This window comes from Gracilinanus agilis, chromosome 3, assembly GCF_016433145.1.
Source record: "Gracilinanus agilis isolate LMUSP501 chromosome 3, AgileGrace, whole genome shotgun sequence".
Lineage (NCBI taxonomy): Eukaryota > Metazoa > Chordata > Mammalia > Didelphimorphia > Didelphidae > Gracilinanus > Gracilinanus agilis.
Window position 1 is genome coordinate 253,082,002 of NC_058132.1, and position 22,507 is coordinate 253,104,508.

The 22,507-nt window shown below is 33.2% G+C and overlaps 1 protein-coding gene across 1 annotated transcript in view; it reads right to left on the bottom strand.

Annotated features, from left to right (window-relative positions):
• Positions 1–22,507, bottom strand: part of UBR3 (ubiquitin protein ligase E3 component n-recognin 3) — a 255,154-nt gene that overhangs the window by 62,607 nt on the left and 170,040 nt on the right. Inside the window, 1 exon segment of the mRNA XM_044669094.1 lies at positions 13,710–13,795. Within this exon segment, the coding sequence (XP_044525029.1) occupies positions 13,710–13,795 (86 nt within the window).

The window sequence follows — 22,507 nt, forward strand, 5'->3', positions numbered from 1 at the left end:
TCTTCCACCAAGGAGCCAATACACAGAAGTTAAGGGTTTAAAAAAATTAAAAAAAAAAAAAGAAGAAGAAAGACTTGAGGCAGGGAGACTACTTAGAAGACTATAGAAATAGTCAAGAGGTAATAAGAATCTGAATTGGGTTGGTGGCTACGTGAATAGAGAGGACATATATCTGAGAGATGTTATGAAGAAATGATAAAATGTGGCAGTTCACATTATATTGAGGTAAGAAGGAAGAGTTAAGGATGAAAACAAGGCTCTGATTTTGAGTGACTGGAAAGATGGTGGTGTCTTTGAAAGTGGTAGGAAAGTTTGGAACAGCGGAAGGTTTGGGGAGGAAAGAAGATGAGTTCTGTTTTATACACAGTGAATCAGAGATACCTGTAGGACATGCAGTTTGAAATGTCCATCAGGCAGTTGATAGTATCAGACTGGAGGTTCAGGAAGGAGACGAGGAATGGATATATGGCTCTGGGAATAATCGATACGGAGATGGTAACAACTCATGAGAGTTAATGAGATAATTCAGTGAGATTATAGAAAGAAGAAAGAAAAGGACCCAAGACAGAGTCTTGGGGGATACCCAAAATTAGTGAGTATTATTTGGTTGAAGAAAACTGTAATTCAGATAGATAAGAGGTAAATATGAATCAGAAAAACAAAGAGAGTATATGGGAGGAAAAGGTGGTTAACAGTGTCAAATGCTTCAGAGAGGGCCAAGAAGAATAAGGACTGAGAAGTCATTAAATTTAGCAAACAAGAAGTCACTGATAACTTTGGGAAAAAAAATTTCAGCTCAGTAATGAAAGTGAGAATGAAACTGTGCGCGGTGTGGAAAGGAAGTAGAGGCAGTGAACGGAGATGAGTTTATCTAAGAAGAGAAAGAGGTTTTTAAGAATAGGAGAAACTTAGAAATATATATAGGATATAGGGACAAAAAAGTAGATAGGGAGAAACTGAAGATTTGAAGGAGCAAGAATAATAGAAGGAGCAAGGACAGTATCAAAGAAATATATAGGAGAGTTGACATTAGCAAGATGAAGGACCACCTCTTCATCCTATATAGGAGTGAAAGTGAAGATAGGGGAGAATGATTTCAGAGGGGTGTGAGAGGGCATGAAGTTTTGGAAAGGAAGTTCACAGCAAATGATCTCTCTTTTTCCTTATTTAAAGTATGAAGGCAAAAAAAATGGGAATGGGAGGGAGTGTCATGCATACAAACTGAAAAGAGATTCCCAACTTAAAGAGAGACATCTCAGGCACATTTGTTTGAGGATAATACTATTATCATTATATTAAACTGTATAACACTAAAACATCTTTTTAGTGAGATTCATAACCACTGAAAATAAATCATCCTAACAACTCATACATTGACAAAAGTCAAATAGTCAGCTATCCAGACTGTGAGAAGTTGGGCAATCATTTGAGTTTGTTCATGAAAAGCAAACTGAAGAAAAAAATACACTTTGGACAGGCAATAAATACAACAGCAAGATGTAGTGAAAAGGTACTAGAATTGTCATTACAGGGCTCAGGTTTGAATCAGGACTCTTCCATTATCCCTGTGGAATACAGGGCTACTTACTCAATTTCTATGAAGTCTAGCTTGCTTGTCTTTAAATGACAGGAGTGGGCTACATGATCTCTGAGGGGTCTCTGATTCTAAAATCAATGATCCTAGGGGGCAGCTGGTTAGCTCAGTGGATTGAGAGCCAGGCCTAGAGGCAGGAGGTCCTAGGTTCAAATCTGGCCTCAGACACTTCCCAGCTGTGTGACCCTGGGCAAGTCACTTGACCCCCATTGCCTACCCTTACCACTCTTCTGCCTTGGAGCCAATACACAGTATTGACTCCAAGATGGAAGGTAAGGGTTTTAAAAAAAAATCAATGATCCTATAAACTAGAACCAAAATTGAAAAGTAAGTAAAGAGCAGCCTAAATGCATCTTTGATGAAATAAATAAATAAATGAATGAATAAATAGATATATATGTATATATATTTCAATAAACTCTCAGGGATACTCTGACTACATATTATGAAACAGTACAAATACCTAATCATCAAAACTGAAAATGGTCCAAAGAACAACAGAGAGAGATATGGTGGATGGAAGCGGGCTCTAGTACAGTCCTCACAACAACTCACACACAAGATCTCTGAACTATAAACTAAAAACGAGAAATCACATAAAGCCTGCTTCTGGCCTGGATGCCCCTTGGAGAAGGAGGATGAACTGAAAATAGGAGAAAAGTTTCAGATTCTCTCTCACCAAGAGCACATAGCCTTGCTATTGTTTATGTCTCTTGTGTCTATTCTTTCCTACTTTCATATCAATTTTGTGAGTTTTGAAAAATCAGGATGTCAAGCCACAAGAAGCCTAGGAGCCAGAGCCCATGCCAAGTTTTGTGGCTAGAGTCCAGTACTGAGGTCCTGAGAAAAGATCTGAGGAGTATCAGTACAAGGTAGCCAAGATAAGGAATCTTCCAGTGGCTGTATTGCACTTATAAGTAAAATCAGTAGAAAGTTCATCATTTTTGGTGCTTTCTATATCTTCTATGTAAATATCTCTTTGTGAAACATAAGGAGGAAGAAAAGTAAGAAAAGAAAGGGGAGAGGAAAAGGAGTAGGAAAAGAAGGAAACAAAGCAGGTAGAAGAAAGAAGAGAAGAAATAAATGAAGAACTGTTATTTACCAGTGAGTTAAAGGTTCAAAACTTTATATAAGGGCAGCTGGGTGGCTCAACTAGGTAGGAGGTCCTGGGTTCAAATATGACCTCATTCACTTCCTAGCTGTATGACCCTGAGCAAGTCAATTAATCCCAATTGTCTAGTCCTTGTCACTCTTCTGCCTTAGAACTAATACTCAGATCTGATTCCAAGACAGAAGGTAAGAGGTTTTTTTTTTAAGTTAATATAATTTCAATTTATTATTTTACAATAAATCTGAAATCACTTGAACAAGTCATTAAGTCCCTATAACTTCAGTTGTCTCATCTATAAAATGAACAATTTGAACTACATGATTTCAAAGGCCTCTCATGTCTATTATTTTTGTTGTTCACTCCTTATTTTTAAGACTTTGACATTTTATCTCACCCAGGCTGAAGTGCAATGGCCACTCACCACTTGACTCCACTGTGATCACCAGAGAAACTCTGACCTGCTCCATTTCCAACCTGTGTCTCTGCCTCTCCTTAAGCAGCCTACTGGTCCCCCACTTCTGGAGGGGTACCTGTTATGTTCCTAATATATACTGAAGCTAACAATTTTACACAGTGAAGACTTGCTTAAAAATTAGTTCAATCTGAAATTTTTTGTTCAATTGCATAGATGTTTTTTAAAAAATTAAGGTAACCAGATTTTAAATTGTAAGTTGAATCACAGAAATGCTTAAATAATAAGCATTAAACTGGGATCTAATTTCAAGTAGCCTACTGATATAGTGACTGGCAAATCATTTTGTACCTTTCTCCTAAGATGTCAATCATGTCATGTGGTTAGAATTCCCTCTAATAGTACATACAAGCAATTATAGTATAATATGTTATAATACATAACTTGTCATCATGCAAACTAAGCCTTCTGTCTGCTGCAGTGAAGCTAGGTTGCTCTATATACAAAACTTATAAACCAGGGTCTTGACTAAAGGATGGAGAAAAGAGAAGAGGCACAACTAAACAATAATTTTGGCTAAAGCATCCTATACTGGGCACCTCCACAAGTACCATATCATAAGCTAGAAATTTACCTCCTTTTAAATTAAGACTCCTAGACCCTTAGGACAGCTGTTCTAAGGAATCAGGAGGAGAACAAACAAATAAAAATAAAACACTAAGGTGTGACTAGATCTGAAAGGACACTTTTAATTCTTCTAACATATTTGTGAAATCTGTCTAGAAAGGTCAACCAAAAGCAAACTGTATCCATCAGACCAACTGGGCTATCTATATCCTAATACTACATTCAAGCTAATCTCCCATTTCCATACTTTTGCCAAGGTTGTCCTTCATGCTTGCAATTTAAAGCTACATCACCTTTCTCTTAGAATTTCTACCTTCTTTCAAGGCTTACTTCAGTTGCCCTTTCCAACAAGATTCTCTAGCTGTTAATACTTATGATCACCCTTCAAATGATAGTGTATTTAATTATTTGTGTACATATGTACAAAATTATTATGTACACATGTACAAAAAATACATGAAAATGTACTTGACAATAACATGAAAACTTCTTGAAAATGAGGACAGTTTAATTCTTGTCTTTGTATCCCTACCTCTAAGAAGTAGCATGGCAGAAATGGTTAGAGAGTGGGTTTTAAAACCAGGAAGAATTGGACCTGTATTGGTAAGAGAGAGCTTCCTCATCTAAAAGTTCCCTATACCAATGAAATCACAGGCTTTGTCTCTATCTGTGTTCCTACTTAGAAACTAAATAACTTCAAACAATTAATTATTAAGTAACCAGTAAGTCCCATATCAATGATTCTTCTGGCTAGGAAAACCAAACATAGAGATTTGGATAATCCCTTTGATGCCATCAAGTGAAAAACAAATATTTTAGCAGTACACAAAATAATTTCACCAGTAAAATCCCTAGTAAAGTGAAATAAATAAAAGCCAACATTCCTCACATTGGTCCTATATGCATTATTTCAGGTAGCAAGCACATGTCTACCTATAATAGAAGATATTTCCTCATAGCATAAGATAATCCAAGAAGAAAAATTTATTCCTAGTATCAAGTCATACTGTAGCCAGAAAGAATAATGTGGAGCTAGAAGGGGCCTCAGAAGCCATCCATTCCAACCACCATTTTTTATAAAGCCTCAGAAAGGAGAACTGATTTGTTCTGGTTCACAGAGTCAGTAGAAATCAGGATTTAAATCCTAGTTCATTGACTCTAAATGCTAAACTCTTTCTACGTCACTGGCCTGCCTCCCTAGTTTAGAACAGTTTCCTCTTATTTTGGTAATATTTTTATTCTCTTTTACCATTCTTATAATTTTGTGTAATCTTTTTGCTATTAATAAAAGAGATCATGTAATTCTGGCTTTGAATTACTTCTACAGATTCCTCAAAGTAATCCATGAAAGTGAAAGTATTTAAAGGATAAGGTCAGGCCACCAAAGGATAACTTTATGAAGGCTCATCATTTATATTCCTTGGAATGAAGGTCAAAATAATTTCCTGAGACTTGGATTATATCAGAATTTCGCCCTTTAAGTTTCTAATAGAACTATTTCAAGTTGCTAGAATAAAGCTAAGCTGGACTGCCTACAGTGATTAACAGAGAAAATAAATATTCATTGTGTAGTCTCTACATCATTTTTATAAGATGATAGATGATTATCAGGAATAAATCAAAACAGTAACAAAAGAGTCAAAGCAGTATTTGACTATGCTTCTTTGGGTTTTTGGTTTGAGAGAATACATTTGGGATAGAAATTAGATTGATTCAATCCAGACCAAAGTGAATCTGCAGTTTAATGATTGAGGATGGTGATAAAGATATTATAGAAAGAAAAGATTTATAATATCCTAACTAAAAGGTCAAAAACAAAATAACTTTTCTCTTTTTCTCAGCAGCATCACCTCTGCAAATTAAGATCCAAAATTAAACACTTATTTTTATAGAAAAGTTTCCAATCATTCTAATTGGAAATTTTTCAAAAATTCTAGACCATACTGAAATTTATGGATTTTTCTTACATCTTTTAAAATCATATACTACAAGAGGTTGATCAATAAGAACTTTTCTTAATACATTTAACAAGTAGTCTGTCTTTAAAGAAGACATTTATAGTTATTCTATGCCTTTACTGACCAAAACTTAGTTCTTAAAAGGAGTGGAATTGTTTATTAATGGACCTACTAAGATTACTTAAAAGTAGTTTGAGTAAATGCTTTTCATTTAAGTAGTTCAGCATGTAAAAGTTCTCTTTCTAATTCTCTCTACTCTTCAAAAAGTCTTTTAAATAATTAGAATATTTAGTTGACAAATAAGGCTTGAGATACCAACAATATACAGATAGATTCTTTTTGTTCATTGTTCCTGCTTTCCCAGATATTAGACTTGGAGGCATACATTTCATTTTGATAAACTATTGGTGCCTTTAAAATAATTGAGAAAAATGACAACTATGAATTTTTTGAAGGCTTCAATGAGTAAATGTAGGACTATGAACTGAGCCAACCATTTTGTAGAGCAATTTAGAATTCTATAGAGAGACTTATAAAATTCTTAAACCCTTAGACCCAAGTAGATCAGGGAAAAAAGAAAAAGAAACTATATGTTTCAAAATGTTTACAGCAGCTCTCTTTATGGTGGTAAAGAACTGGAAATTGAGGGGAAACTGGGGAGTGGTTAAATAAACTATAATGTATATGATCAGGTAGAATACTGCTACACCATGAGAAATGATGAGTAAATTAAATTTTTTTTTAATTTGGAAAGCACTACATGGGATAAGAAACAGTAAAATGAATAAGACATAGATAACATTATATAAAGCTACAGATTTAATCCTTGGAGAATAAATTGTGAATGTTACCTCCAGAGAATGAACTGAAAATAGAGAAACATGAAAGACAGAATCTTCTGTGATATGGAGAGGGGAAGAGGAGGCACTGAGACACTTGTAAATAAATTCTATTAATTTAAAGAAAAAATGGTAAATGTAAGGGCAGAGCATAGGTTAGGACTCAACTGAGCTGTCTCAAATTATCCCTCAAATAACTAAAATAATGACTCAAATTTTGGAGCAATCAAGTCAACAAAAGATCAGAAGAAGACAGTTTTCCTGCCTAAAACAACTAGGAAGTTCTGAAGGAGAGGTCTAAAACACTAAGGTGGGCACAGGCCAGGAGTGAGCAAAAAGACCAGCAGTGGTCCTTCGAGGCAGAAGCTGCTTCATGAACTCTCACAGCCCAAAGATGGCGATGGTGCTGGAAAACTGATCAGAAAGAGATTTCAGGGGGTCTTTTGCTGACACTGGATATAGCTAGTGCTGAGGAGCAACTCTATATTTACACAAAAGCAGTTCTGATTACAGGTTCATATCAGAAAGGAATGCCTCTGATCAGTCACAAGGAAGCAGAGGTCCTGGCCACAGTTTCAGGGCCAAGAAGCACACTAGGATTTGTGGATATAAGGAAACAAGAGCCATTCCAATACATCTCTCCCAGGACAATATCATCTTGGAGACATCAAAAACTTGCAGACACCCAAAACAGCAGCATAAAAAAGCCTGAAGTTTGGCACAGTGATTTCCCATCCACAATGAGTAGAGCCCAATTTCAATAAAATATTCAAAGTCAAGAAATAGGGAAAATGAGGAAACAAAAAAGGTCTATAAAAATATACTATGGTGGCAGGGAAGAACAAGACAAACTTTAAAAAAAGACAACAAAGTGAAAATAGCTACAAGCAAAACATCAGATAAAAATGTTAACTGAACCTAAGGCCAGCAAGTATTTTTGGAAGAGTTTTTTTTAAAAAAAGGGGTAAGTGTGGTAGAAGAAAAAATGAGAAAAGAAATTATAGCGATGCAAGAAAATTACAAAAACAGAATTAACAAGGTAAGTTAGGTAGCACAGTAGATAAAGTGCCAGGCCTAGAGTTTGAAGAACCTGTGTTCAAATCTGACCTCAGGTATGTCATAGTTGTATGACCCTGGACAAGTCACTTAACCCCATCTTCCCAGTCTTTATCACTCTTCTATGTAAGAAATGATATTAAAACAGAAGGCAAAGGTTTTTAAAACAAACAAAAAATATATAATTAGCAGCTTGAATTAAAAACAAGGCCTAAAAACACTGAAGAAAATAACTTTTAAAAAATAATTGATCTAATGATAAAAGATGCCCCAAAATTCACTGAAAATAACCTCTTAAAATGCAAAATTAGTAAAATGGAAAAAAGATACAAACACTAATATCTTCAAACAAAATCAATGCAACCAAAGTTAAAAAGCAAATAACTGGGAAAAAATCTTTAAAGTAGATGATGAAGGCCTCATTTCTCAAATATATAGAGCTCAGTCAAATGTATCAGAATACAAAGCATCCCCCAACTGACAAATGGTCAAAAGACACAAACAGGCAATTCTCAGATGAAGAAATTAAAACTATCTTCAGTCATGTGAAAAAATGTTCCAAATCACTATTAATTAGAGAAATGAAAATTAAAACAACTATAAAGTACCGCCTCATACTTAACAGAATGGTTTAACATGACAGAAAAGAAAAATGATAAATGTTAGAGGGCATGTGGGAAAATTGGTATACTAATACACTGTTGGTGAAGCTGTGATGAACTGATACAACCATTCTGGAAAGCAATCTGGAACTATGCCTAAAGGGCCATAAAACCATGCATACCCTTTGACTCAGTAATATCATTACTAGGTCTATGTCCCAAAGAGATTGAAGATCTTACTTTTACAAAGGACTTACTTTTACGAAAATATTTATAGTTGCTCTTCTGTGGTGGAAAAGAACTAGAAACTGAAGGGAAGTCCATCAACTGGAGAATGACAGAACAAATTGTGGTATATGCTTGTAATGAAATACTGTTGTGCCATAAGAAATAAGAGGGCAACCACAAAATAACCTGGAAAGACTTAGACGAACTGATACAAAGTGAAATGAGCAGGACCAGGAGAATGTTTTATACAGTAACAACAATAATGTACAATGATCAACTGTGAATGACTTAACTATTTTCAACAAGGCAGGGATCCAGGACAACTCCAAAGGACTCATAATAAATAAAGGCTATCCGCTGCCATAGAAGAAAGTGACAAAGTATAAATGCAGATTGAAATATATCATTATTCATTTTATCTTCTCCATGAACATTTCTCTCGTGTAAGCAATATGTGTCTTGTTTTACAACATGATAAACATGTAAATGTTCATTTGTATGATAACATATCATAGTACCTGCCTTCTTGGGGAGAGGGGAAGGGTAGAAAAGAGGGAGAGAATATGGATTGTAAAATGTGAGAGAACAATTATTAAAATTATATAAACACGTTCACTGGATAAAATTAATTTTCAATTTTTAAAAGGAAATAATTCCTTAAAAATTGGAACTGGGCAAGTAGAAACTAATGACTCCATGAGAATTCAAGAAACAAACAAAAAAATAAGAAATTGATGAAAATGTCAAATATCTCAATAGAAAAATAACTACTTGAAAAATAGATTGAGGAAAGATAATTTTAAAATTATTGGAGTAGGGGCATCTAGATGGCCAAATGGATAGAGATCCAGGTCTAGAGATAGGAGGGCATGGGTTCAGATCTAACCTGAAATACTTTCTAGCTGTGTTATCTTGAGTAAGTCACTTAACCCTAAATGCTTGGCCATTACCATTCTTTACCTTGGAAAGCACTCAATATTAATTCTAAGATGGAAAGTAAGGGTTTTTTTTAATTTATTAAAGTACCTGAATGCTATGATAAAAAATAGAATCAAGACATCATAATTCAAGAAATTATCTAAGAACATTTTCCTCATATCTTAGATCCAGAGTGTAAAATAGAAATTGAAAGAATACAGTAATCACCTCCTGAAAGATATCTCAAAATGAAAATTTCCAGGAATATCATAACCAAATTCTAGAGCTCATAGGTCAAAGAGAAAATATTGCAAGTAGCCAGAAAGAAACAAATCAAATATCATGGAGCCAAAGTTAGGATCACAAAAAATTTAGCAGATTCTACATTAAAGGAACAGAGGTCTTTGAATATGATATTCCAGAAAACAAAGAATATAATTCTTCATAGGGAAAATGAATATTTAATGAAATAGAGGACTCCCAAGCATTCCTGATGAAAAGGTCAACACTACATGCAAAATTTAACATTCAAACAGAAGACTCAAGGGACACATTAAAGATTAATCAAAAGGGACTCGATAAAATTAAACTATTTACATTTCTATAATGGGAAAGTGATACATGCAACCCCTAAGAATTTAGCATTATCAGGGCAGTTAGAAGAAGTCTACATAAACAGAGGGCATGGATATGAATAAATTATGTTGTGATGATCTCTTTAAAAAAAAGAAATGAAAGAATAAGAAAGAGAGATACATTGGGAGAATGGGGTGGGGAGAGTCAGAATGAAGAAATTTTGTCATATAAAAGAAGCACACAAAGAAGAGGTTTTTATAGTGAAGGATGTGTTGTGTGTGTGTGTGTGTGTGTGTGTGTGTGTGTGTGTGTGTTTCAATGGAATTAGTTCAAAGAAATAAGAATATATATAAACACTCAGGTAAAGAAATGTATCATACCCAGTAGGGAAATGGGAGGGTTATGGGATAAGAGATGAGGGGAAGGGTAATGAAATCTAGAATAAATTAAGGGAAGTAGTGGTCAGAAGTAAAACAGACTTTTGAGAAAACAGGATGAAAGGATATATAGTCAGTAATTATAACTGTGAATGGAATGAGCTAACTCACAGAATAAAAGTAGACAGCAAAATGGATGAAAAACTAAAATCCAACAATATTTTGTTTACAAGAAACATATTTGAAATATAAAGATACACACAGAGTTAAAATAAAGGTCTGGAGTGGGCAGCTGGGTAGCTCAGTGGATTGGGAGTCAGGCCTAGAGACGGGAGGTCCTAGGTTCAAATCCAACCTCAGATAAGTCACTTGACCCCCATTGCCCACCCTTACCACTCTTCTACAAGGAGCCAATACACAGAAGTAAAGAGGTTTTTTTAAATAAATAAATAAACAAACAAACAAATAAATGAATGAATGAATGAATGAATGAATGAATGAATGAAATAAAATAAAATAAAGGGCTGGAGAAGAACCTATTTTTCTTTAGGTGAGGTAAAAAAAGGCAAGGGTAGCAATCATAATCTCAGACAAAGCAAAAGTAAAAATATTCATCAAATTTAATTAATTAATATTTATATTATATATAATTTATATATTGTATGTAATTCATATTAATAAATTAATAAATTAATTTAAATCTCATCAAAAGAGATAATTGGGAAACCCCCACTTAGCTAAGCAGTGCCACATTAAATGAAGTAGTATCAGAAAAATTTAAAGAAAATTTTTCTGATAAAGGCCTCATTTCTCTAATATATAAGGAATGCAGACAAAATTATACAGATAAGAGTCATTCTCCAGTTGATAAATGGTCAAAGTATATGCACAAGCATTTTCAGAAGAAGAAATCAAAGTTCTCTATAGTAATATGAAAAAAAGGCTCTAAGTCACTATTGATTAGAGAAAAGCAAATTAAAATAACTCTGAGGTGCCATCTCACATCCATCAGAAATTACAAATGCTCAAGGAGATGAGGAAAAATCAGAACATTGATAAACAAGAGTAGTGAACTGATCCAACCATTATGGAAAATAATCTGGAATTATGCCAAAGTACCAAAGAGGTCAAAGGAAAAGGACTTTTAAGAATAAAAATATTTATAGCAGCTTTTTTTGTGGTGGCAAAGAACTGGAAATTGAGGGACACTCATCAACTGGGGAATAGCAGAACAAGTTGTGGTATATGATTGTAATGGAATCCTATTGTGCCATAAGAATGACCAAGGGAATAGTTTCAGAAAAACATGGCAAGATCTTTATGTGCAAAATGAAGTGAGAAGAACCTACAGATCATTATGCACAATAACAGCAATGCTGTAATAATGATCAACTGGTGAAAGACTTGGTTACTCTGATCAATATGATCCAAAGGACTTCTTTGAAAAAATGTTATTCAACTCCAAGAACAGAACTGATGAACTCTGAATGCAAGTATATAAAATATAATTTTCTTGCTTTGTTTTATTTTTATGTTATATGATTAATATAAAAATATGTTTTGCATGATTTCCATGTATAATTGATATTGTATCATTTACTTTCTCAGTGAGTGGGGAAGGGGTGGAGGAGAGTGAGAGAATCTTGAACTCAAAATTTAAAAAGAAAAGATTAAAAAATAAATAAATGATAAATTTAAAGACTAAATGTATATTTCAAAAGTATTATAGTATTATTCCAAAGCATAAGATATTCTAATTAAAAATTGTCTAAAGTCATATGAACATAAATAAGAAATCAAATGATAATGAAATGACACTAAAGTTTAAAAATATGCCTTATAATTAAAGTGTAAAATTTTAAAAGGATATTTAGCAAGTTCCTTTTCTACCATGTATCTAATTACTTGGAAATCACTAATGTAAAATTGAAAAACAATAAACAAAACCCAGACAACACACCTCATTAAAGAATTTGAGTTGAAATTGAGTTTATCAAATGGCATAATAGTCATTAGCATTCTCATAAAACTGTTTGGGTATTGGAAATCTTATAACCTACTTGCCAGCTTCAGAGAAAAAGTAGGCCTCCATAAACTATGTAGTTAGAATCACTTTACTAAACTCTTAAGTATAGCCCTCTCAGGGATATTATATAGTAATGTTACATAGCAATTAAGGATAGTATCAAGATAGAATGTTTTCTATAATGGAAAGCAAAACATCTACAATTTCAAACAGACTAGAAGTGAAAACTAAGAAATCTTCTTGGTGTCAGGTTATTCATTTTAATATATATCACTAGTTTATGATCCATGTAAATATACTAATTATGCACATGTTTCAATCAATAATTATATATTTTATCATTCATAAATTTCAAGTATATGATCTTGATATCAGGCAAGTATTTTTTAAAGTATATTCTAGCAAAAGTCTAAATAATTTTCAAAATTATCTAATTTAAGTTTCTTATACATTTAAACTTTATACAATTAATTCTGTATCATCTTGATATTTTTCCAAAATTATACATCTTTTTAAAAAACTTCAATGACATAATGTGCATTATTTTAAAAAATAAGCATGAGAGCACATATTTTGAAGCAAATATATTTTGAAGCAAATATATTCTAATAACTTTTGGAAATTTTATTTTTAGTCTTTTTAGAAAAATACTTCATAGGTCTAAAACTAGTTGTACCTCTCAAAAACAAATCATAATCACATTTTTTGGTAGAAGAGACAGTTGAAGGAAGTAGGAAAGGAGAATTTTGTCAATAATCAAATATATCTGTGATGATTAATATTCTATGTATAACATTGATTCCATTCTTGTAAATGATGCAATTAAAATTAGGACTAAAATAAAACTCATAAAAATATATTTTTAAGTATAAGAATTAGATTTCAATCACTATCACAACTACTACATGGACCTTTAACCAGAAAAATACCTTTATCTGAAAAATTCATCCAGAAGTTCTATGAACATAGCAAAATAATATTATTTCAAATTTATTTCTTATTTAATTAGTAATGTTTTAGAAGGAGATCTACAGGCAAAACAAAATAGCTTCTATAAAATGTTTTCTTAAAATAATTCAATGTAAAAGTTCCCCCTTAAAAGAACTAAAGTGTGAGATGGAAAAGCCAATTGATTTTCAAAGCTGGAAATATAGTCATTACTAAATCCATTTGCTTTCCAAGTGGGTTATATTAGACTACAAACATACATTAAAATGAGGGAAATATGTGGTTAGCCTTATAAAAGGTTAGTTATAATATTAAAAGCTTATGAATTTAAAGAAATTTGAAGATTTCGAGTTATGCTAAAAAAGTAAACTTTATTTTATACTTGCTTAAAAGTACAGTTAAAAAATAAACTGAATTTAATTATTTTAAATACTTACTCAAACAAGATCGTTTGCCAGCTGTGCTTGCTCCACCTGAACACAAGTTCCCACCACGATGAATTAGCTCAAGTTCCAAATTGGTTCTAAAAATAAAGCATTAAAATAATTTTCAAAGTCATTAGGTCAAAAGCTTAGGTCCTTTTGGGAGTTAATTTACAAAAAAAATATATACTCAAAAATAAAAAACCTCTCCTTCCCATTGCTATTTGTGGAAATATAGTTCAATCGATACATTGATAATAATTATATATTTCTGACTGATCTTTAGGGGTAAATTCAGAAAAGGAGTTAATTCTGTCACTCTTTTCTACATTTCAAATTTGCACCTGTAAAAAAATTATATTTGTCACTATATAATTGTTGCCACAGTTCAATTTTGGCCTCTCCTTCAAAAAAAAAAATCTAAAACTAAAAATTGGGCCTTAAGAGAGAAAAAACCTCTAATATACTTCATAAAACTTATTTTTTAATGAAAAAGCATACAATAAATACATCTTAACCACTAATATTTTCATTAATACATAGCACAAAACATATTTTTTCTTGAGAGAAACAGATCAACTATCAGAATTCAGATATTTTAAATATTTCAGGCGCCATCGCTAATTTAAGTCTAAAGACATCACAGAATTATAAAAAGAAATCTCTTTCATCAACCTCCAAGATAAATTCTTGAGAAAATACACAGATGACTATTAAGATTTATGAAAATTGCTACTAACATTAATAATTTAACATTGTATTTGCAAAGTGCTTAAAAATTATTAGCTTACATCATGACAATAATTAGTAAGTATATTTTAATTAGTTCTATAAGTGAATTCAAGGAGAATCTGAAAAGTCACTGCTAAGTATCTAAATGGTCTAGTGAAATGCTAATTAATCATACCAAATTCATGCATAAAATTATGTATATTTAAATTGGATATTTCAAAATTTTACCTTTCATCAAAAAAATCAGCCAATCTAAAATACTTTCTCTGAAACTATTTTCTGTAAACACATTTTTTATTTTTCTGTTGCTGAAATTGAATGAATAATTTAGATGCAAGATATGGAATTTATATCAGTAACAAAAAAGGCATCATTTAAAAAATATTTACAAAACTTAAAACTATTTTACAGTGCACTGAGGAATGAATATACTTGTTTTATTTATAAGAAAACATATGGAAATATTTGGGTTTTGAGTATGAAATATTTTTGGTACGGTGTTTCCATATTTTTGCTTCTAAAAATACTAACTCCTCAAAATATTAATATCCTTAAGTTGAGGCATTTGCTACCCATTTCTGAAGGAATGCTTTAATCCTTTCTACTCAAGGGGAAAAAAAGCAATTTAACATTGATAATGTTCCTGCTCAGAGCTCCATCTGGTTGCTGCTGATAAGGGCATCTGTGTGACAAGGGAATTTTCCACTCTTCAGGCGATTTGCATTGCTCACTGAACTTCTAAAAACCTACCAGCAAAGAAGCAGGGACAAGGATTTCATATTAGTGGACAGAAAGCGAGCGGAGACCAGCATGTGTCCTTCATCAATGGAATATAAATGAGATCAATATATTTTGTTTTCACAAATCTTCTGTTGCCTAAATCTGTAGAAAAAAATTAATGGCTATATTCTCTTATAAAAACTGAGATTGCCTAGATAGTATTTAAAAGAGCTAGCCAGAAACAGTAACAATTTCTAATGAACCAATGTCAGATCCAGATTTTTTACATTTGACTAATTTCTAAGAGATACAAACAATATTATTAAAACATAAAGGTTATAAACACTTTCAGTTTTTCATTCTGTCATAAAGAACAAGATACCTTAAGGTAACATATATGAGCAGTAATTTAAAGTATTCTGGGAAGGGAGCTGCTAACTCTATTTTAATGCTTCAGATAATGGTGGAAAGATCACTGGCCCAGCTTCACTTGTAGTATGAAATGCCTCTCCGAAGTTCTCACTTCATGCTCAGTACCCAGATAATCTTGATACTATCAGGGACCACCTCTCATCACAAATCCCAATCCTATCTCAATCATGCCACTTCAACTTAATTTTGAGGTACTTATGTGAATATATTTTATTGTATATATAAGTACATTCTTATTGTACACATATGAACCATTAATGTATATTCTGTATATATACAGATAAGTTTTACAAAGAAGAAAAACCATATATGTCCAATGTCTGACATTCTCTGACTGCTGAGACATTCACACAACTAAATTCACCCCATTCTTCTTTCTGAATACGTAATTTTCTGAGCATCAAATGCATGAAGAGGGGTAAACTCTTGCATTCTATATTGTTTAATATAAATGTACACTTACTCTGATTTAGGAATAGAGGAAAAAGAGAATCTCTTCAATGTGAGAAAGAACTGAGAACTGCTCTTCACAGCTAAATGATTTCACCTTTCCTCTGTCCCAATTCCTGACATAATAAAAATGGCCAACTATAAGAGCTCTCTTTTGTGTGTCATTTGTCTGTGTACTCAAAATATTTTCTACATAATGAAAATGCTCTAATCTTTATCCTCACTTCTATTCCTCAGATTTTATATGTGCCAGGTTTTTACAACAATGAAAAAGACTTCATTTTATCTATCATCCCTGTTGAGCACTCTCCCCTCCCATTATGGAGATTGTAGTGACTATACCCAAAGCCCTCATTTACTCAGCAGTCCCCTATCAAACTGTTCTACTCATCACTCTGTAAGAATAACCATAACCATTCCTGTCTCTGTGGTCTTCACTCGTGTTATTTTCCCTATTTGTCTTCCATTTTTTTATTCACCTATCCAAAATTTATAGAATTACAAAATCTAGTTCATGCTTCACCTCCTCAAAGTTATCCTTGGGCACTTCAACTTTTGGGGACTTCCTCTGAGCTTTTAAAGTACTTATCATTTGTGGCACAATTCAGAACTTAATTTTATTATTTTGCATATTTGCTGTTATTACATGTATACTAGTTGTCTTCACAACAAGAAAGTAAGATTCTTGATGGCAAGCACTATATCTTAAATTTTTTCTGTATATACCCCAGATGCATTAACAAAACATTGCACTAACAAAAACTCAGTAGTATTTCTGATTTATTAAATGACATTTTCTTTTCTTGGTTACAGGGCAAATGAAACCAATAACACAAGATTCTCCTGGTCTTCTTCATTCATCTATCCAATCCATCCTTACTTGGGTTTTTTTGGTTTTTGGTTTTGGTACTTAAATACTAAATTCTTAGGCTCCTAAAGGCTCAATTCGAGGCTTTCCAATTTTCATTCTACTGGCATTCCTTTATTTAAAAAAAATTAAATATTTGTCAAAATCTGGAATTATACAAAAAAGAATAATTATTTGCTTTCCAAAAAATTCTTTACTTTTCAAGAGAATTCATGATAAGGGCTGTTTAGTAAACACTTATCATACATTTATCATGAATCAAATTACAAATTTTAGATATACAAATTAAGTTTTCAGGACTATACAAAGTGAGTAAGACAAGGTATATCAACATGTTTTCTATCTTGAAAAGATTATTCTATTACTATTTATATGTTTTTGACCCTCAAATTTCTATTCCTGTCCTCTTATCTTCACTATAGTTCTGCATCCTAAGATATATATATATTATCTATATTTGTCATAAAAGATATAATGACTATCTGGCTGCGGAGCCAAGAAGATGTGAGTTAAAATCTCACTACTGATCCATACTGGTTATGTGACCCTGGGCTAGTCACTTAACCTCTTAGTACTCTAGGTAACTTTTTAAGACAAGAAATTGCAGGGAAGATGTTAGCCTGCACTGATAAGAGTTTCTTCATCCTCATTTCCACATTTTTTATATCAAATCATAAGACTAGTCCTAATCCCTATCATAAATTGCTACAAGCCACGCCCAACCTAGAATGCTAGGGGCTAGAATGTTTCAAAATAATCCCTGCAATTTTATTATTCCTTATTTTGATATAAACCAAATCAAATAATTTGGTGTTTGATGAAGATATATCTTGATCCAAACATTATCTTTCCTATCAGATTCAAGTATTTGTTTGGAAATATAATAAAACTTGAACAGATACATTTTGTTTCATTGAAATTCAAATCAACATATCCTTCAAATAACCTCATTACAAACCTCCTAGGGTTAAAATCTGAAATTTTTTCTAAGAGTGCTCCAAGCAACTAAAAATAAAGAGATGTAAGTTACACTAAATTCTATTGTTAGAACACTCTAACAAATCATTATGTGAAGTAATTTCAGGACTAGAGTCACCCACTAAAATACTGTACTTCCTTCTCCAAAGAATTCAATTTTTGTAATAAATAGTAAACAATTAACAATATATCCATCTGGGAGAAATGGTCTTTGAGAAAGCAAAAATAAAGAGGCCTTTAAACCACTACCAACTTTTAACAGAAATTAATATCCTTATTAAAAAATAGTGGTTTTTAAAAATATTTAATTAACATATTTATTATTAAAATAACTTTAATACTCAGTTTAATTCAGTCATGAATTCCTACCTGACCCTTCCATCTCAGTCTCATGTGTTAATCAACATCCCCCATCCCAACCCTTTTCGGTACACCCCATATCTTTAACCTGGTCCTCTTCACTACCTCCATTCTCAGTGACTTCATTAGGTTCTAGAGATTTAATTATTATCTACATGCAAATCTACATAACCAGACCTAATCCCTCATGCTCTAATTCTACATCCCCAAATGCCTATTAGGCATTTTAAACTGGATGTCTCATAGATATCTCATATTCAACAAGTCCAAAAGAGAAATCATTATCTTTCCCACCAAACACACAATTTTCCCAAACTTAGACTAGGTCTGTTGAGGGCACTGCTATTCTTCTAATCATCTAGGTTCAAACCAGAATCATCCTCACCTACTTGCTCTCCCTTACCACATATTTTTCCCTCTTCCAATCTGCTGCCAAATCTTGTCAATGCTACCTCCATAAAACACCTACTCTCTACTCAGATAGCCAACACTGTCCATGAGACCCTCATTATCTCTCATCTGGACTACTATAATAGTCTCTGAACTGGTCACTCTGTCTTAAGTCTCTTCCTACCTCCACCCTCCACACAGTTGCCAAAGATATTCCTAATGCACAGGTTTGACCATATTTCTCCATTACTCTTAGAGCATCTAGAATCAAGAACAAAACTCTGTTAATCAGTAAAAGTCCTTCCCAACCTGGCATCAATTTACCAGTTCTGTTTATTATATATTACTTATGTTTCTGTATTTTTTTGGTTCAGCCAAATTAGCCTTCTTGCTATTCCCAAGACATCAAACTCCTGTCTCTGTGCATAGAATGAATTTCCCTCTCTCTTCATCTCTTATAATCCCTAGTTCCTTTCAGAGCACCTCAGTGACACCTTCTGCTTGATGTCTTTCCTGATCACCCCAGGTGAAAGTGACTTCCCCAACAAATTACCTTATACTTATATCTATATACATGTCTCTGAATAATAACCAACAAGCATTTATAAAATATTCTAAGGCTTACAAAGCAATAAAATGTAAACTTCTTGAAGATAGGAATTGTTTCATTTTAATCTTGATACCAACCCCCAGCACAGTATCTGGCACACAGAGCCTGAAGACAGGAAAACTAATTATGCAGCTGTTAAAATAGTCTAAGCAAAAGGCCAGTGCCTAAATACAGTAGTGATAATGTGAGTAGAAAGTAGACAGAAGAGATGTTGTGACAATAGAATGAATAGGACCTCAGAAGTTACTGGATATGGGGACTGAGGAAGAGTGAAGAATTAAGGATGATCCTGAGGTTGCAAATCTAAAGGTCTGAAAGGATTGTGGCACCCACAACAGAAACAATGAAGTTAGTAACAAGGCTAACTTTTAAATAAGCTTCATTAAGAGCTCATTAAAGTTTGAGATTCTTATTGCATCTGTCCAGCAGAAGTTGGTGCTGTGAGGCTAAAATCATAAGATAACAGATTTAAATCTGAAAGAGCCCTTAGATGCCATATAGTACAACCTATTCATTCAGTAAATAGGGAGGGACACTTTAACCCAGAGATATTAAGTGACTTGTTTAAGGTTACATAGGTAGGTAGTGACAAACAGGGTTGAATCCTACTCCTCTGATTTGAAATTCTTCCAACTATATGCTAACTAAACCTTAAAAGAATAAAAGTTTCCATCATAAGCATGTACCATGTAATTCAACTATGTTAGGTGAAGTTTACAAAACAGAATTATAGAGACATGAATCCCAACTTAAGAAATTTACATTCTAAATAGTTCCCTTTCTTATAAAGTGATATTTAAGTTTCAGGATTTCTTTTTAATTGCTTCAAGTGAATCTTAAGGTAAGTAAACACCCAATGTGAATACTTTGTGGAAGTCTAACTCAAGAAAACGGAGGAGATATATTAGAGACATACTTCTCACTCTGTAAATCATTATTTTGAGACTTCAACCTTACCCATCAAGAGAAGATTAAAAAAGCCAAGAAACAAACATTATTGAAACAACAGTTTTTCTTTCTCCTTCTTCAAAAGCATCCACAGCCCTACTGAACAAATTTCTTGACTCTTGCTCAGAATTCCTACGCTGTTCTGAAAACTTAAGTGACCTAGAATGAATTCCTCATCTCCTCTCCTCCACACTTTCAGTCTTTGAATATCATTAGAGATTCTCTCCCTCTTCCTTCCATTCTGAGAGCATGAGTTTGCTTTCCTTATAAAGACTAATCCTTCCAACTGTGTCCTCGATTCCATTTTGCTTTCTATCTACTCCAAGACTATTCTTTGGGTATTATCATCTTTTCTCCCATTTCTCCTTCTACACTCTTCCTCATTTGTGGACACATTTGTTCAGGATTCTGGAATCAAGAAAAGAAAAAGGTTCCTTTGATCATAGACCTCCCCTCAAACTCTCTTTTTCACTTCCCTGATATACATCTAGAAAAAAAGAGTTTGTTCACTATTTCCACTTCCACTCCTTGAGGCTCTGCAATGTGGTTTCTTTCTCCATCTCTCTACTGAAACTACTCTCTTCAAGGACAGTAGCGACCTCCTAACTGCCAATTCCAAAGAGTTTTTCTGAATCCTCTTCATTTATGTATGATCTCTACTTAAGCATCTGATACTGCCAACCACCACCTTCTTTGATGGTCTCTGCTTCACCTGCTTCTGTAGTAGTGAGGATCCATCTCCATTTTCTTCCTAATTCTCTAACCATCCACTCACCATTCCTTTTCTTCCTCTTATTTGGCTACCTTTCAGGCTCTGTCAATGTCTCTATTCTCTCTCTATGGCAAATTCATTCAAGCACATGGCTTCAACTAATACCTCTCCATGTGAATGGTTCCCAAATCAATCTTATCCCAAATTCCACTGACCTCCAGTTTTAATCTACACAAACTTAATGTGTATTCTATCTGTATATCCTACCAATAACTCAAACTCAGTGGTAAAAACTAAAGTGATCATTTTCCTCACCATGCTTATCCAGTCTCCTAACTTACCCAGCTCTACTGACACTATCATTGTTATCCCAATCACTCAGGCTAAAAACACTGGTGTCATCATTAATTTTTCCCTCTCTTGTATCTCCTAACATCCAAACAAATACTATGTCCTACAAATTTCACTTCCAAAATATTTGTCATATCTGTCCATTCCTTTCTATTCTATAGTGACCAATGTAGTTGACTCACCTTGTCCAGACTATTATAATATTATTCTAATTGATCTTTTTCCTCTGTCCTTTTCTTTCTTCATTGCCAACTTTCATACAAGTGCCAAAACAATGTTCCCAAGCATGGTTGTGTCCTGCTCAAAAACATTAAATAAATCCTATAAACATACTTTATATTTAGGCTACTTCAAAATGAGGTTCCACTCTTCCCTTCCATTGTTATTACTTTAACTCACTTTCATGCATTCTATATCCCAATAAAACTTGACTACTCGCTATTATTCAGTCTCATTCAGATTTCTCTATGCAGTTGCATCCACTGTTTCTCATGACTGAAATAGCCTCCCCCTCTCTATCTCTGCCTGATAAAAATCCTTTATTTTCTTCAAGCTCCAAATGCTAAAATGCTACCTACTCCATAAGTATATCCTGACTCCTCAACCAGAAGTGATCCTTCTCTCCCCATAATTTTCATGTCTGTTTGACCTTTCCTATGTATTTGTCTCATTCTCACTTGCATTATAATTATGTCTAAATTTCATAAACCTATTATCAACTCAATTCTTTCTGACTCTAGGCCTGGTGCTCTATCTACTGCTCCACCTAGTCACCCCAATGCATTTTGTCTCATTCTGATTTGCATTATAATTATCTGTCTAAATCTCATAACCCTAATGTATTATAAGAACAATGAAGAATGACCGTGCCACTTTTTCATCTTTGGAGAAGTAATTCAATTTTTTAAAAATTCAAACTAAACATTGATGTGCAATGCACTATGCTAAGTGTTGCTAGGTGGATACAAGACAAAAAAACAAAACAAAACAAAACAATAAATAGTCACAGCCCTCAAGAAGCTAACATTCCACTGGGAATACAAAGAGAAGAAAGCATTACACTTTTCATCTTTGTATTCCCAAACTTTAGCACATGCTTTAAGGTATTCAGTCATTTTTCAGTTGTCTGACTCTTTCTGACCCTATTTGGGGTTTTGTGGCAAAGATACTGCAGTAGTTTGCTATCTCCTTCTCCAGCTAATTATATAGATGAGCTGAGGCAAACAGGGTTAAGTGGTTTGCCCAAAGTCACACAGTTAGTG